This window comes from Epinephelus moara, chromosome 18 (genome assembly GCF_006386435.1).
Source record: "Epinephelus moara isolate mb chromosome 18, YSFRI_EMoa_1.0, whole genome shotgun sequence".
Classification (NCBI taxonomy): Eukaryota; Metazoa; Chordata; class Actinopteri; order Perciformes; family Serranidae; genus Epinephelus; species Epinephelus moara.
Window position 1 is genome coordinate 4047630 of NC_065523.1, and position 17353 is coordinate 4064982.

At 44.4% G+C, this 17353-nt stretch overlaps 1 protein-coding gene across 1 annotated transcript in view; it reads left to right on the forward strand.

Annotated features, from left to right (window-relative positions):
• The window catches only part of slc16a6b (solute carrier family 16 member 6b), a 19940-nt gene extending 7016 nt beyond the window's left edge, over positions 1 to 12924 (forward strand). Inside the window, exons 2-6 of the mRNA XM_050069105.1 lie at positions 1475 to 1722; positions 2599 to 2742; positions 7169 to 7297; positions 8666 to 9577; positions 9678 to 12924. Coding sequence (XP_049925062.1) covers positions 1491 to 1722; positions 2599 to 2742; positions 7169 to 7297; positions 8666 to 9577; positions 9678 to 9949 — 1689 coding nt within the window. The 5' untranslated portion in view covers positions 1475 to 1490 and the 3' untranslated portion in view covers positions 9950 to 12924. The remainder of the gene's footprint in view (positions 1 to 1474; positions 1723 to 2598; positions 2743 to 7168; positions 7298 to 8665; positions 9578 to 9677) is intronic.
• The last annotated feature ends 4429 nt before the right edge of the window (positions 12925 to 17353 follow it).

Genomic DNA, 17353 nt, shown 5'->3' on the forward strand with positions numbered 1-17353 from the left:
CTTAACAAACAATGCAGCCTTTCCTTTTCAGTTATTTTAGTAGTGTCAGTGCCAGCCTGTTTAAACAAGCAATAGTCCATCCATGGCTCCAATTTCACTAATTGTGCCCAAAACAATGCCATCAGTGCTCTTTACTTAAACAGTAAGAGTGTAAACCAAATAAAAATATCACTCTCAAAAAACCAGAGAGGAAAACAAATAGCCAGTTAACTAAATTGACCGCTACTCCTCCTACCCTCTGTGTATCTGCCGTCTGCATGCTGGCCTGGTGGACTGATAGTAAGAGCTGGAGCGGATCGCTGGAATGGACTGCTTGAATTGCGGAGCGCTGGGCTGGCCGGAAAACCTGGCACGGATTCGGTGAAAAACTGGATCGGAGTTCATGGATCGGCATTTTTCCACGCAGTCCGATCCGATGCCGATGCCCGTTTTTTGCTAATATCGGCGGCCGATACCGATCCGAATATCGGATCGGGACATCCCTAATTTTGGCACGGTTCAGGGTGATTGGTGGGGAAGTTAGCATCTATGATTCTGTTCTCACAGAAACTACTGGGCCTTGCCGTAATGCTGCCATCAGCCTGTCAGTGGCCCCTGTCGAAAAGACACTTAGCTGCCGGCCCCTGTCAAAAGATACCTGCCACCAGGCTTTATGACTTTTCTGGGGGAAACCCTGTATCCAATATTTTATACCAACATGAATCAAATAACTATGTGTAAAAGAAGTGGGGACAAAAGGAAATATTTGGCAGTTATCAGGGCCTTTTAGCCTCTATTAGAATATTGATTTGGTTTTACAGCTCATTTGGTAGGGTGGGGGGTCTGATTTTGGACCGCTCTGACTCACTGCCAGGTCAGCAAACCTTCTGTTGTTCTGTTGCTGCCGTGCCGTTACACAGGTGACCCAGAGCTACAGCTGGCCAATAGCCCACTGTGACCCCAGCGCTGGGGTTTATGCTGGCTGAAATGGAGTCACTACAGCACTAAGGACTGAAGGTCAAAGTGGCGGGGAGTGAGGTAGAGGGAGGTAGCAAGGTATGCACTAGTTAGCTTATACTTGTCTCATTTGTGGTCTGATAAAAAAATACATTTATCAAATTCAGTGCCCCATATTTCTATTTTCCAACTTACTATAGCTGTCATATTTGGGGGAGTCATGTGAGAGTGGTTTCAATGGAACAAGCCTGTTTCATCCAAAGTCAGGTGGATAACGATAGACGCAGAGAGAGGGGCAAGGAGGGCTGAGCAAATCAATTCGCTGCACTTTGGCATAAGATTCTACCCATTTTAAATAGAAAATAAAATAACACATAATCAGTGTGTGGTGGTCAATGTTGATATTGTGGTGGGCCACTACAAATAATTCAATGTATGGTGAACACTGGAGTTCTTCTGCCCACAAATATAATCAAATTCAACTTCAAGTAGGACTTTAAAATGATCTCACTGATGTAATCTCTGTTTCTTCCTCCAGGTGGCCTGCTGTAGCCATGAGGGGGCCCCATTCTCTGGGCTGTTTGGGTCCAAATGTTTACCCAGAGGTGCCTGATGGTGGCTGGGGCTGGGCTGTGGCTGCGACCTTCTTCTTGGTGGAGGTCTGCACCTATGGGACCCTCAAGAGCCTGGGTGTCTTCCTTCAGGATCTGATGGAAGAGTTCGGGGAGAGCAACAGCCGAGTGTCATGGGTCATCTCCATCTGTGTCTTCATTTTTACCTTCACCGGTCAGTCACTAGGGCTTTACTCATATGTCTTTCTTTTCTTGTTTCCTTTTTTTTGTAATCGACTTCTTACACTATGACACACGTGTGCAGGACAAAAACTTAGTGGTAAAGCAAATGAGTGCAATGTCCAATCAGTGTTAATAGGGTGATAACTCACTGACATCCAATGATCCTCAGGTAATGTGACAACATTTGCACTTTACAGGAGTTCCAGTTTAGTTACTTTCTCTGATTCATACAAGTCCTGTATGTGTGAAACTATTGCTCCTTGCTTTAACATTGCGGTAAGACATATGACTGGTCACAACATTCCAATCTGAGGACATCCCTTAGACTCGAGTCTTCTATGATGTTGAGTGGTCTGCAGTCAGTTGTCACCCATGTAGTTAACTTCTTCGATTTTGTTTCGTCCACAGGTCTGTGGTGATTCACACTTCTAAATAGTGCTTTGCCAACACTGGTGATGCAGGTGCCTTCTGACATCAGTCTGATTAGCTGCAACTGTGTGCTCAGCTTGTAGGTTGTAGCTCAAACTGGAAGTACTTCAGTGAAATTTTAATTTTGTTTGTCACAAGGTGCATATTACTTTTGACATGTCAATTGAGCCGTGTGGGGGATTTTTAAATCGAAAGGAGCCGTTCAAAAGTGCAGTGGTGTCATCATTTTCCATCACTGCAGCGCTTGACTACAAGTCAGGGTGCGTTGAAGGGACAAAATGGCAGTAACAGCAAAACAGCAGCAGATTAATGCAATTTAAAAAACGTTCAGACCCTTATCGCATTGCAAATCACATTTGCAATGCCTATTTTTGTATATATGTAATTGAGTTGAAATGATTAAATCAAAGGACTGTCATGTCTTTCTCCCCCACCCCAGCCCCCCTGTCCACGATGCTGAGCAACCGCTTTGGCTATCGTCCTGTGGTGATGATGGGAGGCTTCCTTATCAGCCTGGGAACCATCACCTCTGCCTTCGTCAACTCCATCAATGAGATGTACATCACCATCGGTATTGTCTCAGGTACTTATAAAACTCACACCAGCATCCATCCATCCATTTTGATATCATTGAAGCCTGAAATGCCTGATTTCAAATGTGCCACATGCTGCAATGTTTATAGGCATTTTTTGTCCCATTGAAATTGTGGGGCATGTAAAAAGTGCAAAAATAGTTGAGATTCTGTCTGGAATTTGAAGCATATTATTAGCAGCATTCAGTGCTTCCCACAGAATTAGAATCTATTTGTGTTGGTGGGGATGGTTTGGGTTGGGGGGCAGCAACAGCCAGTCACTGCCAATCAGCTGTTGCTGCCATTCGACACAGCACCAAAGGACCATCTCCATGAGCTGCTCTCCTCCTGCTCTCTCTGCTCAGTTAGCACGAACTAAACATGATTGTATCACTAGCCGTCATATTTTGCTGCTTGGCCCAAATCCCTTCAGCAGTGGTTAGCATCTGACACTGTGCCGTTAATCTTCACACCGGCAGCAAAATGGCTCTACTGTGTCATTAAACCTGTTAATTACCATTGGTTTACATTAGATGAATACAGTTGCGCAGGGTGGCGAACCCCACGCAGAGCTAGTTTCGAGCAGCGCAACCCGAGGCGCGCTCAGTTTGGTAGTTTGGCAGACCGAGGTGCACTGAGATGGGTGTGGTGGTGCAGCAGGGGGAGGTGTCGACAGATCCAGCTTGGCGCAGTGACAGTTTCGTGCCAAAAGGCTTTGCCGAAGGTGCGCTAAAAGCTCGCCAGCTGAAACCAGGTCTACTGTCAGCGCAGACGGAGCGCAGCCGGTGTAAGTGAAAGTTTGGCTGACTGGCGGACAGTGCGCACATGTCACCAAAACCTAACAGGCAGGTTTCCAGAATGTCAGGCACATTAACAATGTCATAAATACCCACAAAAACCACTATTCAATGCAACTATCTGCAATCAGCACATAAATGTATCTCTATATCGACTGTCTCGTCACATCTGATGTCAGATCAAAGGGGATTGGCACCATTTGGCAAACCCAACCTGATTTGATTAACACAGCTGCTAACTAATGAGTTCACATCCCTCTCAGCCAAAACAAAACAAACAGCCACAGCATCAGATAGTAGGGGTGGGAATCTCTGGGCACCTCACAATTCGATAACGATTACGATTCAGGGACTACGATTCGATTATAAAACGATTATTGATGCATCTTTAATTTATGTATATTGATGCACTTTTTCACAACACACATTTCTTTTTGTCTCACTGAATAAGCATTCAACACTTGCGATTTTTAAAAACAGTGCATTTGTAATAAGAAACAGTTGAATTCATTTCCATTATATTTTATTAAACATATAAATGGAAATGCGTGCAAACTGGAAAGTTACAACTTCATTGTACGGAACCGAAGGTAACAACAGGTATCTTAAATCACAAGATAAAATGCGCAGTTAGAGTAACAAATGATTCGGTGGCGACAGACGTCCACGCATCACCTTTAACTGCGATCCTATGTGCTTTCAACAGCAAGGCCATGACTTCTGTTTTGGTTTGGTTGTAGAGGGTCGGGATGGCCGTGTTGGTGAAATAGCGTCGGGATGGGATGGTGTATCTGTGCTCCAATGTATGCAGCAGTGCTCGAAATCCCTGATTTTCCACGACGAAATAAGGACGCAAATCCTTGGCAAATGCCGCGATGGCCTTCGTAATTCGCTTCACCTTTTCCGATGAGGGTGGCAGCTTTCTAACTGCTTCAATTGTTCTCTGGTCGGAAGCACCACTAATAGCCGCAGCAACAACAGCCTGCCGTCTCCCTGACTCCTCCGTCGGGTGGAATCGAGTTACATGGCTTCTCATGTTTGTTGTGTTGCCAAAGTATTTTATTTTAGCAGGACACAGCTTACATATAACGTGGCTCTTGTCCAGTTCGCTTCCGCCATCGACGTTGTAGAAGTCGAAGTGTTTCCACACGTCTGCTTTTAAATTAGAAGGAGCTGTTCGGATCTCATGGCGAGGCGAGTGGCGGTCAGCCATGTTTGTTTTCCTCTGTGTGCGTGTCGGCGTGTCCAGTCCAGGTGCGCATCCCAAAGTGTCCCGGAGATGACACATACCGCGCTTCTTAGTTCCGCATTATTTAGAACCTTCTGTATTACTCTAATTAACAGATTTAAATAATCGAAATTTGGACGTTTGTGAATCGATTCAGATTCGTCTACGTCCGAATCGCAATGCATCTAAGAATCGGAAATTTCCCCCACTCCTATCAGATAGGGAGCATATATTCAGCATCTGTTATCTTAGAAAAGTCAAAAGAAAAGAAACAGAGTGAGACTGCGAGAGAGAAAGAGAGAGCTTGCGCGCGCACGAGAGAAATGCAACACTGATTTACAATTGTGGTGACCTCCTCCCTGGCTCCCTTGCTTGCAGTTCCGTATATTCGGACACTGCGAGCTTGGACCTCCCGGACCAAAACATAACAAAACAGTTTCCTCCTGGGAGAAGTTTGGCTATCTTACGCTGCTGCTCTCTTCTGCCATGGCGAATTGAGTAAACTCTCATTACTCCTTCGTGCAGCACATTTAAGGGGGAGGGAGAGGGGCTCATTTGATTGGTGTGATGTGTGTAAAACCCACTCCACGCCTTCTCTCCTCCCTCACCTCGGGACGGAGGTGGGAAAAAGGAGTAGCTGTGCCAGCGCGCACGGTGTGCCAAACTTGCAAAATCCACCTGGCCACACCCAGTTGGCGAAGCACAGGTGCGCTGCACCTCCGCCTTGCCCGGTCTGCGAAACTAGAGGCCTTTGACTTTAGTCACAGAGCTGTGGTCCCACAACAGCAGCCCCATGATAAATAGAGAGAGAAGCCCTTTTTAGATAGGAATTGTGCAAATATGCAGGAAAGCCCAATCAGTCTTTTTTTCAGCATTGGCGGTATAAAAGCAAAATTGGGGAATGCGGCAAAATGCCGCCTACCTACTTTTGTTTATACAGAATGCGCCTTTTTCGGGGCAATGGGGGGCATGAGCAAGTAACAAAACATGTAGCTCAGCGTGTGACATAACCAGTGACATGGGAGGGAAGCCGCGGCTAGTCAGTGCTTCGGTGAATCTCTCGTAAGTCGGCCCTTTCTTCACCGTTCCTGTCATCTGATGGTTAATGGCCTCTTCGTTTGCAAGGGCAAGGAGGTGCGCAATTCCTTGTCTCCCCAGTTGCTCATCTTTACAGTGTCTGTCAGGTTTGCGTTTCCCTCTTGCTACTAGCTGCTCGCTAATTCCTGCTATCAGCTGTTTCCTGTTTATCCACCGCCAGTGGCTCGCACGTGCGGCGTCATCAACAGCTCCTCCCACAAGTGCCTCGGTCTGTTTAAACTCAAAGGGTTCCGCCAATATGTCTACCCTACGAGGCGGAAAATTTGGCACGTCGGATCAACTCGCCAATCCGGCTCCGTGTGTCTAAACGCTCGCAGCTTGCCAGCAAAACAGCCCAACATTCATGGAAAATCTGGCAGTGTAAAAGGGGCTAGAGAGAGGGGCTGCCAAAATCAATATGCTGCGTACAGCTCTAAAATTAAATGAGATTTTACCTGTTTGAAATAGTCAGTTGTATGGTAAAGGTGCAGTGATTGGACAAAATTGCAAGATTGCACAGAATCCATGGGAATTAGCTGAATTTGTGGTAATTGTTGCAATCGCAACATTGCAAACTCCTGGAGGGACTGATCCATCCATCCATCCATCCATGTATCTGTCTGACTGTGTCTGTTTCTGTGTGTGTAATTGTGACATGCCATTCACAGAATGGCTGCATTGCTCTTACAGATGTGTTTGTCTTGTTTAACACCTTGTAATTAATGAACTGAAGGGACTCCTAGCAGCGTTAACAACAAAATCTGAATCAATCTGTTTCTTCCAGAACTGACCAATGACTGAGAGGTGATCAACCTCTTCTAGACACCATGCAGTGGGGTCTGCTTTGCTATCTTAATTCTTGAGGAAGGAGTGACATAACAGAGCAGAGCAGGAAAAACTGGAGCAGCCTCACATTTCCCCCAAAACACTAAATTTCCTTTCAGATCAGGAATGACGGAGAAGGAAGTGGCTGAGGAGGAAGGAATAAATTGACTGAATGACAGTAATAGATTGGATGATGAACACATTGGTGAAATGATTGTCAGTATTAGTTAGCTCTCCTGCTGTGATTACCGTGTGTGTCTCTGAAATGGACCACAGCTAACTTGACAACCTCCTTCTCCCCTCCCCCTGTCTCTCTTATGTGTCTTTACATGCCTTTTGTCTTTCAGCAGCAGCTGTAGCAAAGCTGAATCATCTCACGCAGCCTGCCACCTTTGACAAGGGATTGAGCTGACACCTTGATCTTTGACCCAGGCCACTAGCCATGCAGTGTTCCTACCATTTGGGCCAGTGGCTGTCATGTCCCCTTTTTCTCTTGTCCTTTGTTAACAGGCCTCGGCTACTGCCTCAGCTTCCTTCCCACCGTCACCATCCTAGCCCAGTACTTCTCCAGGCGGCGAGCACTTGTCACCTCCGTCGCTTCATCCGGCGAATCCTTCGCCATATTCATGTTTGCTCCTGGTGAGTGTTCTGTCTCAGAGGGGCAGTTAGATAAAATACAACCTTTATCATTGCTTATTACTGCCAATTGTAAAGTGGAACTATTTTTGAGAGTAATTATAATATCAAGTGAGAAAGTGAAATTGTCAGAGATTCAGAGAACAGATGTGATGTGGACAGGTGTCAGATCTGTGCAAAGCATCAGTTCAAAAACGCATCATGACAACATCCAAAACACATTTCACTCTGAGGTTTCTGTGAGATGAAAAATATTTTCAAAACTAGTCAAGTCACCCAATGTCACTATTTCAACATGGATTGGTTGTTCACAATTACTTCCTGGCATCTAGGGCAGTAGGCTCCACCTGATTGGCCAAAGACATTGACATGCAACATGTGATCATGTGGCACATGTAAATATACTATTCATTGCAGTTCAGCAGTCTTTTGCAATACCTTTATCACACATGTTGATATCGAAATGAAGGTAAATTTTCTATATATAGCACAGCCCTAGTACACATTAACTACTGTAGAATACTCAACTACTGCCCACAGTGCCAACTAGTGGTTTAGTAGATGAATGCTTGACTCGTTAAGAAGTGGGGGAAACTATTGAATGATAATAACTGAGCAAACTCAATCTTCCTGCCGGCTGGGCTGGTAGATGAATCAATCCACTGGCCGGGTGTATTTTGCTGACCAAAATAATGAACTGTCTTTTTTTAGTCACATATACATCAGGTCAGTAGTAGTATTAGTAGTTTTATTTCACTGAGTGAATGAGATATTGTGTTAAATAGTGATAGTTTAGCAGAGTAGCTGATGTCCCATACAGTCCACAGTGAAGTGAAATTTTGAGACATTGTTTAGATGTGCGTAAAAACACATCTGGTTGTATGTGTGTGTGTGTGTCTTTGTGTCTGTGTCTGTATGAAACTCCAATACAGACAACAGAGGACAAAAGCAGCACACGCATAAATGACACCACAGCACAATAGAGAATCTCACCATAGTTTTTATGCCTCCACGCTGGAGATAGTAGCTGTGTTCTGAGGCATTATGTTTTTGGGGTTGTCCATCCATACGTCTGTCTTATTCTCGTGAATGTGATATCTTAAGTTCACCTGTAGGGAATTTCTTCAAATTTGGCACAAATGTCCATGTTGAGTCAAGGATTAGCTGATTAGGATTTGGCTGCCAGTGTTGTGGATAGCCTTCTCAGATTTACTCGCCAAACACAAAATGTACCTGCATTTGGCACAAAGCCGGTGTTGATTTCAGACTTTGCCATCTACCAAGGAATACAGTGAGAAGCGGTCAAAAAAATCAGAACGAAAGTGGATCTTGAATATGTAATCGTAACAATTACGTGTCCTCTCTCCACAGCCCTCACTAAACTGAAACAACACATTGGCTGGCGCTACTGTCTGGTTGTCCTCGGCATCTTTCAGGCTTTGGTGATTGGCTGTGGGCTTCTCCTTCGTCCAATCATTATTGAGCCGGAGCCTGGAAAGGAGGACGGTGAATCAGACAAAGAATCTCTCTCTCTAAAGCAGCTTGAGGCTGTTTACGAGCTGGAGAATGAACAAACCAGGACCTCCATCAGTTCAGGAATCTCCCAGGGTTCAGAGGACTCAGGTGTCACCTCCCTTTCTGCTTCAAACGTAGACCTGAGGACTGCAGGAGCTGGGGAGGTGCAGGACACAGGGGACAAAGAGCTGTCACTGTCTTCACCCCCCACCCCTGTCAAGGAGGATAAGAGCGAACTGGCAGAAGTAGAGGTAATGGTAGAGGCAGGTGCTCTCCATCCTTCTAGCCCCAAACTTCTGGACTTCTCTGTGCTTAAAGATGGTGCCTTCATCTGGTACTCCCTCTTTGGCTTGTTCGCCACGCTGGGCTTCTTTGCCCCACAGCTCTACATCATCGAACTGAGCAAGAGCCGGGGTGTGGAACCCAGCATGGCCTCCTGCATGCTCTCTGTGATGGCTGTGGCCGAGATCTTTGGCCGTTTGTCCATCGGGGTGGTGTTGAACAAAGTCCGCTGCAAGAAGACCCTGGTGCTACTGGGCTGTGTCATTCTGCTGTGCCTGGTGCTGGTGGCCTTCACTATTGTGTGGGAGTTCTGGGGCCTAGTAGTCTGCTGTGCCCTTTATGGCTACTTCATGGGCACCGTCGGCTCCACTCACATCCCAATGCTGGCTGAGGAGGACGTGGTGGGTATCCACAAGATGGCATCATCTGTGGGAGTGTATGTCTGTATCCAGAGCTTTGCTGGGCTGGCAGGGCCACCACTAGGAGGTACAAAGTCTCTGCTACATTTACTGTTTGCCCTTTCTCTGATTGTACTCATCAGTGAACCTCTCCGTAATGCTTTCCTAACAGCTGTCTTACCTTCTAGGTGTGTTGGTGGATGTCACACAGAATTACGGTGCTGCCTTCTATTCCTGTGCGGTGGGAATGGGCCTCAGTGCTATTTGCCTGGCTCTAGTCGGCCCAGCCAAGTCTGCCATGTGCCAAAGACAGAGCAGAAACAAAGAGGAAGGCATGAGCAGAGAGGTGGAGAAAATATCTCAGGACAGTGACCAAGCAGACTTTTTGGAGGTGGACTTGGCCCTGGAGGACAGTCCTGTCAGAAAGGCTGTTGATCAGGATAATGCCTCTGTAATATGATCCCAACTACAGCATGACACCTCATAACCAACGACTCACCACCAGGGCCAACAGCTAATGGAGTCCAGGTGTACTGCAAGAGGCTGCAGTGTCACCAACATTAAATCCACAAAGATAGTGTTCACAAATGCTGCTTGTTTCAAATCTCAGGTGTCACTCTTTCACATTCTGACAAGCTTGAAGTTCACTCCTTCCCACGGAGGATGCAGTCTCCCCCCTGAGACCAAAGACATCTCCATGCTGAGCACATGGTGTCACACCTTAATCTAAGTTCACACTACATGACTTAAAATCGTCAGATCGCTGTTCTGTTCACACTACACAACTTCTGTCTTGTATGTGGGAGTCTTGTCACACAAGATCTTTCACCAGGAAGAATCTCGATGAGTACTTCAGGTCAGGGTAGTGCTTACTAGAAAATATCAAAGTCAAAAAGTGATAAAGCAGCGTAAGTTATTAGGATAAAACTTTCAGAAACTTTGTGTGCAATAGTCCACCTTCTCTGTCACTCTCTCTCCCTCCCTCTAACACACACACAGACACACACACACACACACACACACACGCCCAAGTCCAGATAATTATCATTATAGATATCTGGGGAGTGTCTGCAATGCATCAGCGAGCCTTTCAGCATGCGTCACATATTGCTCGAGCACCTATTTGCTAGCAACAAGCCAAAGCCAAATTGCCTCTGATCTGTTTTTTTAGTTAGGGAGCTCCAAAAACGGTCAGTGAATGGAAAATCAGGGTTTAAGTTGTGTAGTGTGAACATGGCATTAGCTATTTAACAACTTAAGACAGATATCTCTTCTAGCTGTTTAGGGAAAAGCCACGCTTATCAAGAGCTTTCACAATCCTCTGGGTATCATTAGTTTGAGTAACGTTATCTCAGGAAAGAAGTGGTGTTGTCATAGATACTGACACATCATGAGCACGAGTTAGACAAAGCAGTCTTGATATCTGTCAGAAGCCTCTGTGATATCATGACTGTGTTGTGCTGGTTGATTCCTGCTCATGTTGCGGCATGCATCCTCGTCCGAGCCCTGCAACGCCTCATTCATTCCTGCTGAACACCTGCACACAGTGTTCTTCAACCCATGATGGATGCATGCTGCACAGCCACGACACGGCCACTTCTCCAGCAGAGTCTGGAGGGTGTAACACACCATGGCTTTAAATGTCATACTCCATGCAAAATGAAAAGTAGTTAATCTACCTCTATGCTCTTGATGCATGGAGAAAGATTTCACTGCTGCTAAAGCTGGACATGAAAATGCAGTCATGCAGTATGTACATACAGTTTGTGTCCTCTCTGTTAGTCTTACGCACATTCATGATGTGACAATGATATTGATATGCCATGTCTACCGCTATGGTAACTAAAGCAATATTGCAGCTGTGTTCACTGATCCTTTAGAATGAATGAAGGAGCTTCAGCTCAGTCTCTGAACTTGGAGCCTGTATTCTATGATTCTATGATACATTGAGGTTGTGGGATTAATTTTGCATGAGCCTGAGAAGCTTTAGTTCCTTCTGTAGTGCTATGGGCGAACACATTAACTGTATATCTTTCATGATCCTCTTGATGTACTGTAGAATGACCTTGTTACAACTAACATACAAACTTAAAAGCAATCTTGATACAACAGAAGAACTTGAGGGTTCACAGTGATTTATTTTCTGATGCCATGGCTAACTAAATACAATGTTACAGTTTTTCTCAGTTGCTTTGGTACTCTCAGATCAGAATTGAAATTCTCAAAACTACCTGCTCAACCCACATCATCAATTTATCATTGAAGCAGTTTCTCATTACTTTGAACAAATTGCAAATGCTTTGGCACACTTACGATTATCCGTAATTGTCTGCTGTCTCTCACATTTTCAGTTACTTATGTCATGTTGAGTATTTTACTGGTTCTCTGTTGTATAGTCTTACCCTCCAAAACATCTGGACATTAGTTCATTATATTGGTCATTACAAGCAAAATGGTTGAACCAGTTGTCATAATTTGTCAAACATATTTTCTGTACATTTCTATTAGACAGAAAACACATTCCAAAAGATTCTTTTGACACTGTATTGTAAGGGAAAATATAAGGACATGGGCCAGACAAACAGGAAGGTCAGGAGGTATAGACAGACTGTACTGTAATTCCCCATACAGCACTGCATGTACATTTATGCATATGGGCTGGTACCTAATTGTTTCCTCTGTGCATTGCAGTGCAGTTAAACATTCTGATCTTTTTCTTCTCTGGGTCACAATGATGCAGTCTGTTAATAATGACAGTACAAATAGTGAACATAGGAATCCTGTCAAATCTCTTGCAATGAGATTCCAACATACAGTAATGTGTAACTTTGTACTGCTAAAACTGATGTATGCCATACAGAAAAAGTGCAGCCTTGTGCATTTTGTTTAACCATTGTCACCAAAAGCCAGAGTTTACATCAGAAAATACTTTAAGAGTTCACTGTTACATTGACAACATGGCTTAGCATTTTGGATATCATGTATGTAAACTATGACACAAGGACTTCTAATGACACTGACATATTCATTGCCATAAATCCTTACTTTCGGGAGAAAGTAAGGATTTTGTACAAGTAACGTTTTTTATCATCATATTGTGGTGTTTGTTTTGAGTAAATGCTTTAACTGTTTTGCAAATTTTAAGGATGACTCGAGAAATGTACCAAAGCCACTGAGGAAAAACTCTTAAGTGTACAATTAGAAATGGTCATTTGCAGTAAATACCGTGGTGTTTTTTTTTTTTTTTAAAGATTTCTTTTTGGGCATTTTTAGCCTTTAATTGATAGAACAGACAAGTGTGAAAGGGGGGGGGGGGGTGACATGCAGCAAAGGGCCACAGGCTGGAGTCGAACCCGGGCCGCCCTTGTACATGGGGCGCCTGCTCTGCCACTAAGCCACCGACGTCCCATACTGTGGTGTTTTTATGTGGAAAAATGCCGGGGCAACAACTAATTTGGACAGATGCTGTAGAAGACTTAATGTTGTATTTCATTTTTTCCACACAGTTAACACAGGTGACAATCCCACAGAGCACAATCCCATTTCCCATTTCAATTTACAGTTAACCTGCTCAATTCCATGTTTGTATGTGCGGTAAATTTTCCCTGTGTTTGCTCTGTTGAGCAATCCTGATTTTACTGCATTGTCCTGCTGATATCATGTTAGGTAATCCTCTCAGAAAGATGCTTTAGATCCTGAAAGCCTGTCCTTGAAAAGGTACCATCCCCCCCAAATAACACACAGGAAACAAAAGGCATCTACTCTTACAAGCTAGAGGGCAACCTTTATTCTTGGACAACCACTCCATGTTAAATCTAGAACCTAGAAGTATATGTGTATGTATGAAAAGGTGTGAAGGACAGATTTCACAGGAGAGAAATTCCACATGAAGCGAGTCCCCGCTGTAGCCTCAGATTGTTTCAACACCCAACACAACATGACTTGAAGTTTACTTCACAAACCTTTCCTCAATCACTGTATGACCTTTATTTAAACTGTTTATAATGATGATATGATGCTCATTTTTAATGTTTTTTAATTGATTTGAATGCCAGGCAGGTATTTTTTAAATAAAATCTTCTCCAATCTCAGATCGGTTTTTATTTGGTGTGTAAGTGCGAGTTTGTCAGCAATGTTGATGTAAATGAATTGTGTACAAATCCTTTAGACAGTCTCACCCATTTCATACAGGAAAAATGATAATATGCAGATAATAGGCTATTAATTCTCATGCAGCTAACAGTTCTTTGAATTCAGGTGAGGTATAAATCTGGATAAAGTTGTCTCACCACATTACATAACATAACATCACGTCACATCACCCTTTAACACGCTCTGCAATCTTTTGAAGAGTAAAAATTGCATTAACAAAGACAGTTTAATTCCAACAGGCACACACAAGCTTGACTTTCCCCCATCCCTCTCAGTCCACCCCATTGTAAAAGCAGGTGTTGTGACAGGCTCACACAGAACCTTGACATGAGCTGAAGTCAGCTCACAACCTGACAGGATACTGGTGCTATTTACAGATGTCTACCTCAATTGGTAAAAAGCAAAAAGACAGCCAGCACCACCTCATCTCTTTGTAAATTAAACAGTGTCATTGCTAACCAGCTGTCCCAGTTCGGCAGAGAGTCTACAGTAGAAAACTAGGCGTGTAGTTCAACATCCAGCAGACACAGATTTACCCAAAAAGGAGGCTCTGGAAACCAAACAGGCGTAACGATCCACCACAAATGTGACTCGTGTGATTGTGATGTGATTGTCTATGACTGTGAAGACACTGAAGTAATTGTACCTCAGGCTCCTGCTGCTGAAAGAAGACTGCGTGTGAAGCTCAGAGGAAAAACACAGACTGATAACACTAGCAGTAATTTGGGTTACTGTTGGGAAGGGCAGCAGGGAGATGGAGTTAACTGTAAAAGAACTCTTTTGGATCAAACTCACATCGCAGAGAGGTACGGCACAAACAGGAGTCTGGATGGGTCTAACTGTTACGCCCTTGATGATGAGAACGAGGCATGTGATTGGTCTAGGGATATATTCTCTGACTCGGTCTGAGAGGTTCTGTTGCAGGTGGACTTTACAAATTCATCTAAGAATTAAAGCTGTTTTTTAATGTGTTTCATACCAGCAGCCCAGGTTATGCTAGACCAGGGGCTCTCAACCAGGGTTCCTTGAAGGAGTTTCAGGGGGTCTTAAGAAACATGGGGAATAGTTTTTTTGCTATTTAATTTGTTACAGAAGTGAGCCCCATCTGAGTGATAGTCATAAGAGGGACTTTTCTGATCTCAGGTCTCAATTCCCACATGGTTATCTCCACAACTTTACTTGACAACTATAGAATTCTGGGGCCTCATTGATAAAACTCTGCAGAAAATCCACACTAAATGTTTGAGTATGTACAAATTAGGAAATGTACATTTGCTTAAAGATATTCTGATTTATTAAACCATGCGTATGCCTGCCAGTATGCACGTTTATTTTGTAAATCCCAAATCAATTTGGAATTGTCCTTTTTTTCGGCTATTAATCTTCCCCAAGCTTCAGATGCACAGAGGGAGCTTCTGAATAGGCCTATCACACATGAGGAAGTCAAAGAGGTAATTAACACTTTACAAAACAACAAGGCCCCTGGGCCAGATGGCCTGACATCAGAATTTTATAAGACATTTTGTGACCTGTTGATTGGCCCGTTGTTTAACATGCTGTCATACTCTTTTAATTCTGGGGTTCTTCCCAATACTATGATGGATGCAAATATCTCCCTAATTCTTAAGAAAGATAAGCCTGCGGATGACTGTGCCTCTTACAGGCCTATTGCTTTGCTGGACGTAGACCGAAAATTGCTAGCTAAAATATTAGCCAAGAGACTGGAAGGTATCCTACCTGATATTATCGCAGTAGATCAGACTGGCTTTATACTGGGCCGTAACTCTAGTAACAATATAAGGAGACTGCTAAATCTTGTGCAGTTTAGTTCAGAGTCAAAGGCCAAATCTCTTGTGATCTCTTTGGATGCAGAGAAGGCCTTTGACAGAGTTGAGTGGCCTTATTTACTGGGAGCTCTCTCTAAATTTAACCTAGGTGACAAATTTATGAAATGGAAATCTCTTCTTTATGCTGCTCCATATGCATCAGTTATTACTAATAGTATGGGTTTCCGGTAGCCGCGTTAGACCGAATGGCTAAGTGAGTTGTGAGCTCTCCGACTACATCCCACTTCTAAGTTACTTTTTGGCCACTTTACGCTGAACAAACCCACTCTGCTCACAAGCAAACAATGCCAGAGACGAGAGGAAATAAGGCAGCCGGAACACTGAAAGATGAGGACATCAAATCCATCGCGGATGTGGTGAGAGCCTTGTTACACGAGGAGCTGGACGCTAGCCTGCAGCAGGTGGCTAGCAAACTTGACGCCATGCAGGCTGAGTTGGCGTCTGTAACCACGAGAGTTATCTCGGCTGAGGGAGAGCTGGCTACAGTGAAAAGGGATACTAAGAAAACCTCCACTGCTCTTTCCAACGTGCAAGAAAAGTTACTTTGAACTTTGAGCTTTGAACAAAAGACTGTGGACCTGGAGGACTGTAATAGGAGGTGCAACATCCGAGTTTATGGTTTACCGGAGAATACGGAGAAGGATGCACCAGTGCAGTTTTGGGAGCGGATGATCCCTGTGTGGTTCCCCGCTTTGAAACACCCGCAACCCGAAATTGAATGCGCCCACAGGATCTTCAGAGGCGGCCCCCCGAGGGAAGGAGAGCGGCTGCGGGCCTTCATATTTTGCTGTCTTCGCTTCTCTACAAGGCAAGCCATCCTCCGTGAGGCGAGGAAACACCCGCCCTCCGTGGGCAACAACGCGCTCAGGTTTGCCGCTGACTTCAGTGACTACACAGCCAGACGCCGCCGGGCCTTCTCACGAGCGATGGCCTCTGCCCGTGAGAAAAGCATCGATGCTTTCCTCCTTTACCCGGCCACTCTCAAGATAAGGATCGGACAGATTACCCACCTCTTTCCCTCACCTTCGGACGTGGAGAGGTTTCTGGAGCAGCGGGCATCCCTGAGCCATCTAGGCGATATTTCAGATGACGCACCACTGACTGACCGGTCTTCAGCTGGAGCTGCGTCCCATGATCCGGAGCACCCGGACACTCATCCAGACGCCCCCTGAGTTTGTAATGTTTTTGCTCACCCTGGCCGCCAAACCCCTTTGAGTGTTAGCTAAATACTCTCTTTTTTTTTGGCTTTGGCATTTTTGGCATTAGACTGTTGACCTACATTTTATTTTTTCTCTTTTCTTTTTTTTTAATAATGGGCAGTTAAAGTTAACTTCATTTTTTTCCTGCAATTATTGCACCGCAAAATCTGCTTCGTGAGATGTGTGTGACAGTGACTACTTATATGGACCAAGGTACCTTTTAACCGTTTGTTTTCTGGAAATAACTGACACAATTCGTCACAGTCGTTTTTTCGTTTTTTCATTTTTGGCAAAAAAATGAAAAAATGAAATTCAGCTCAATTTCTTGTTTTCTGATCCTACTGCAAAAAACAAAATTACCACTCCATATTTCGTTTCATTGGTGGGCGGGCTCTCAGCGCTCCCTTGCTTCTGATTGGCTAACGTGCTCTGTCACTTACATTTGGGCTGTACCCTTCAAAATAAGAGGCCGTTTACACGTACACTGTGATTTTGATAAACGGAGACATCTTCCTTCGTTTGTGCCCTTCGTTTACACGCAAACGGAGATTTCTCCTCTGAAAACGAGTCTTTCTAAAAAGACGCCAGAGTGGAGATTTTTGAAAACTCCGGTTGCGCGTTTGCATGTAAACTGAGATAAACGGAGATAAACGGAGTTATAGGCAG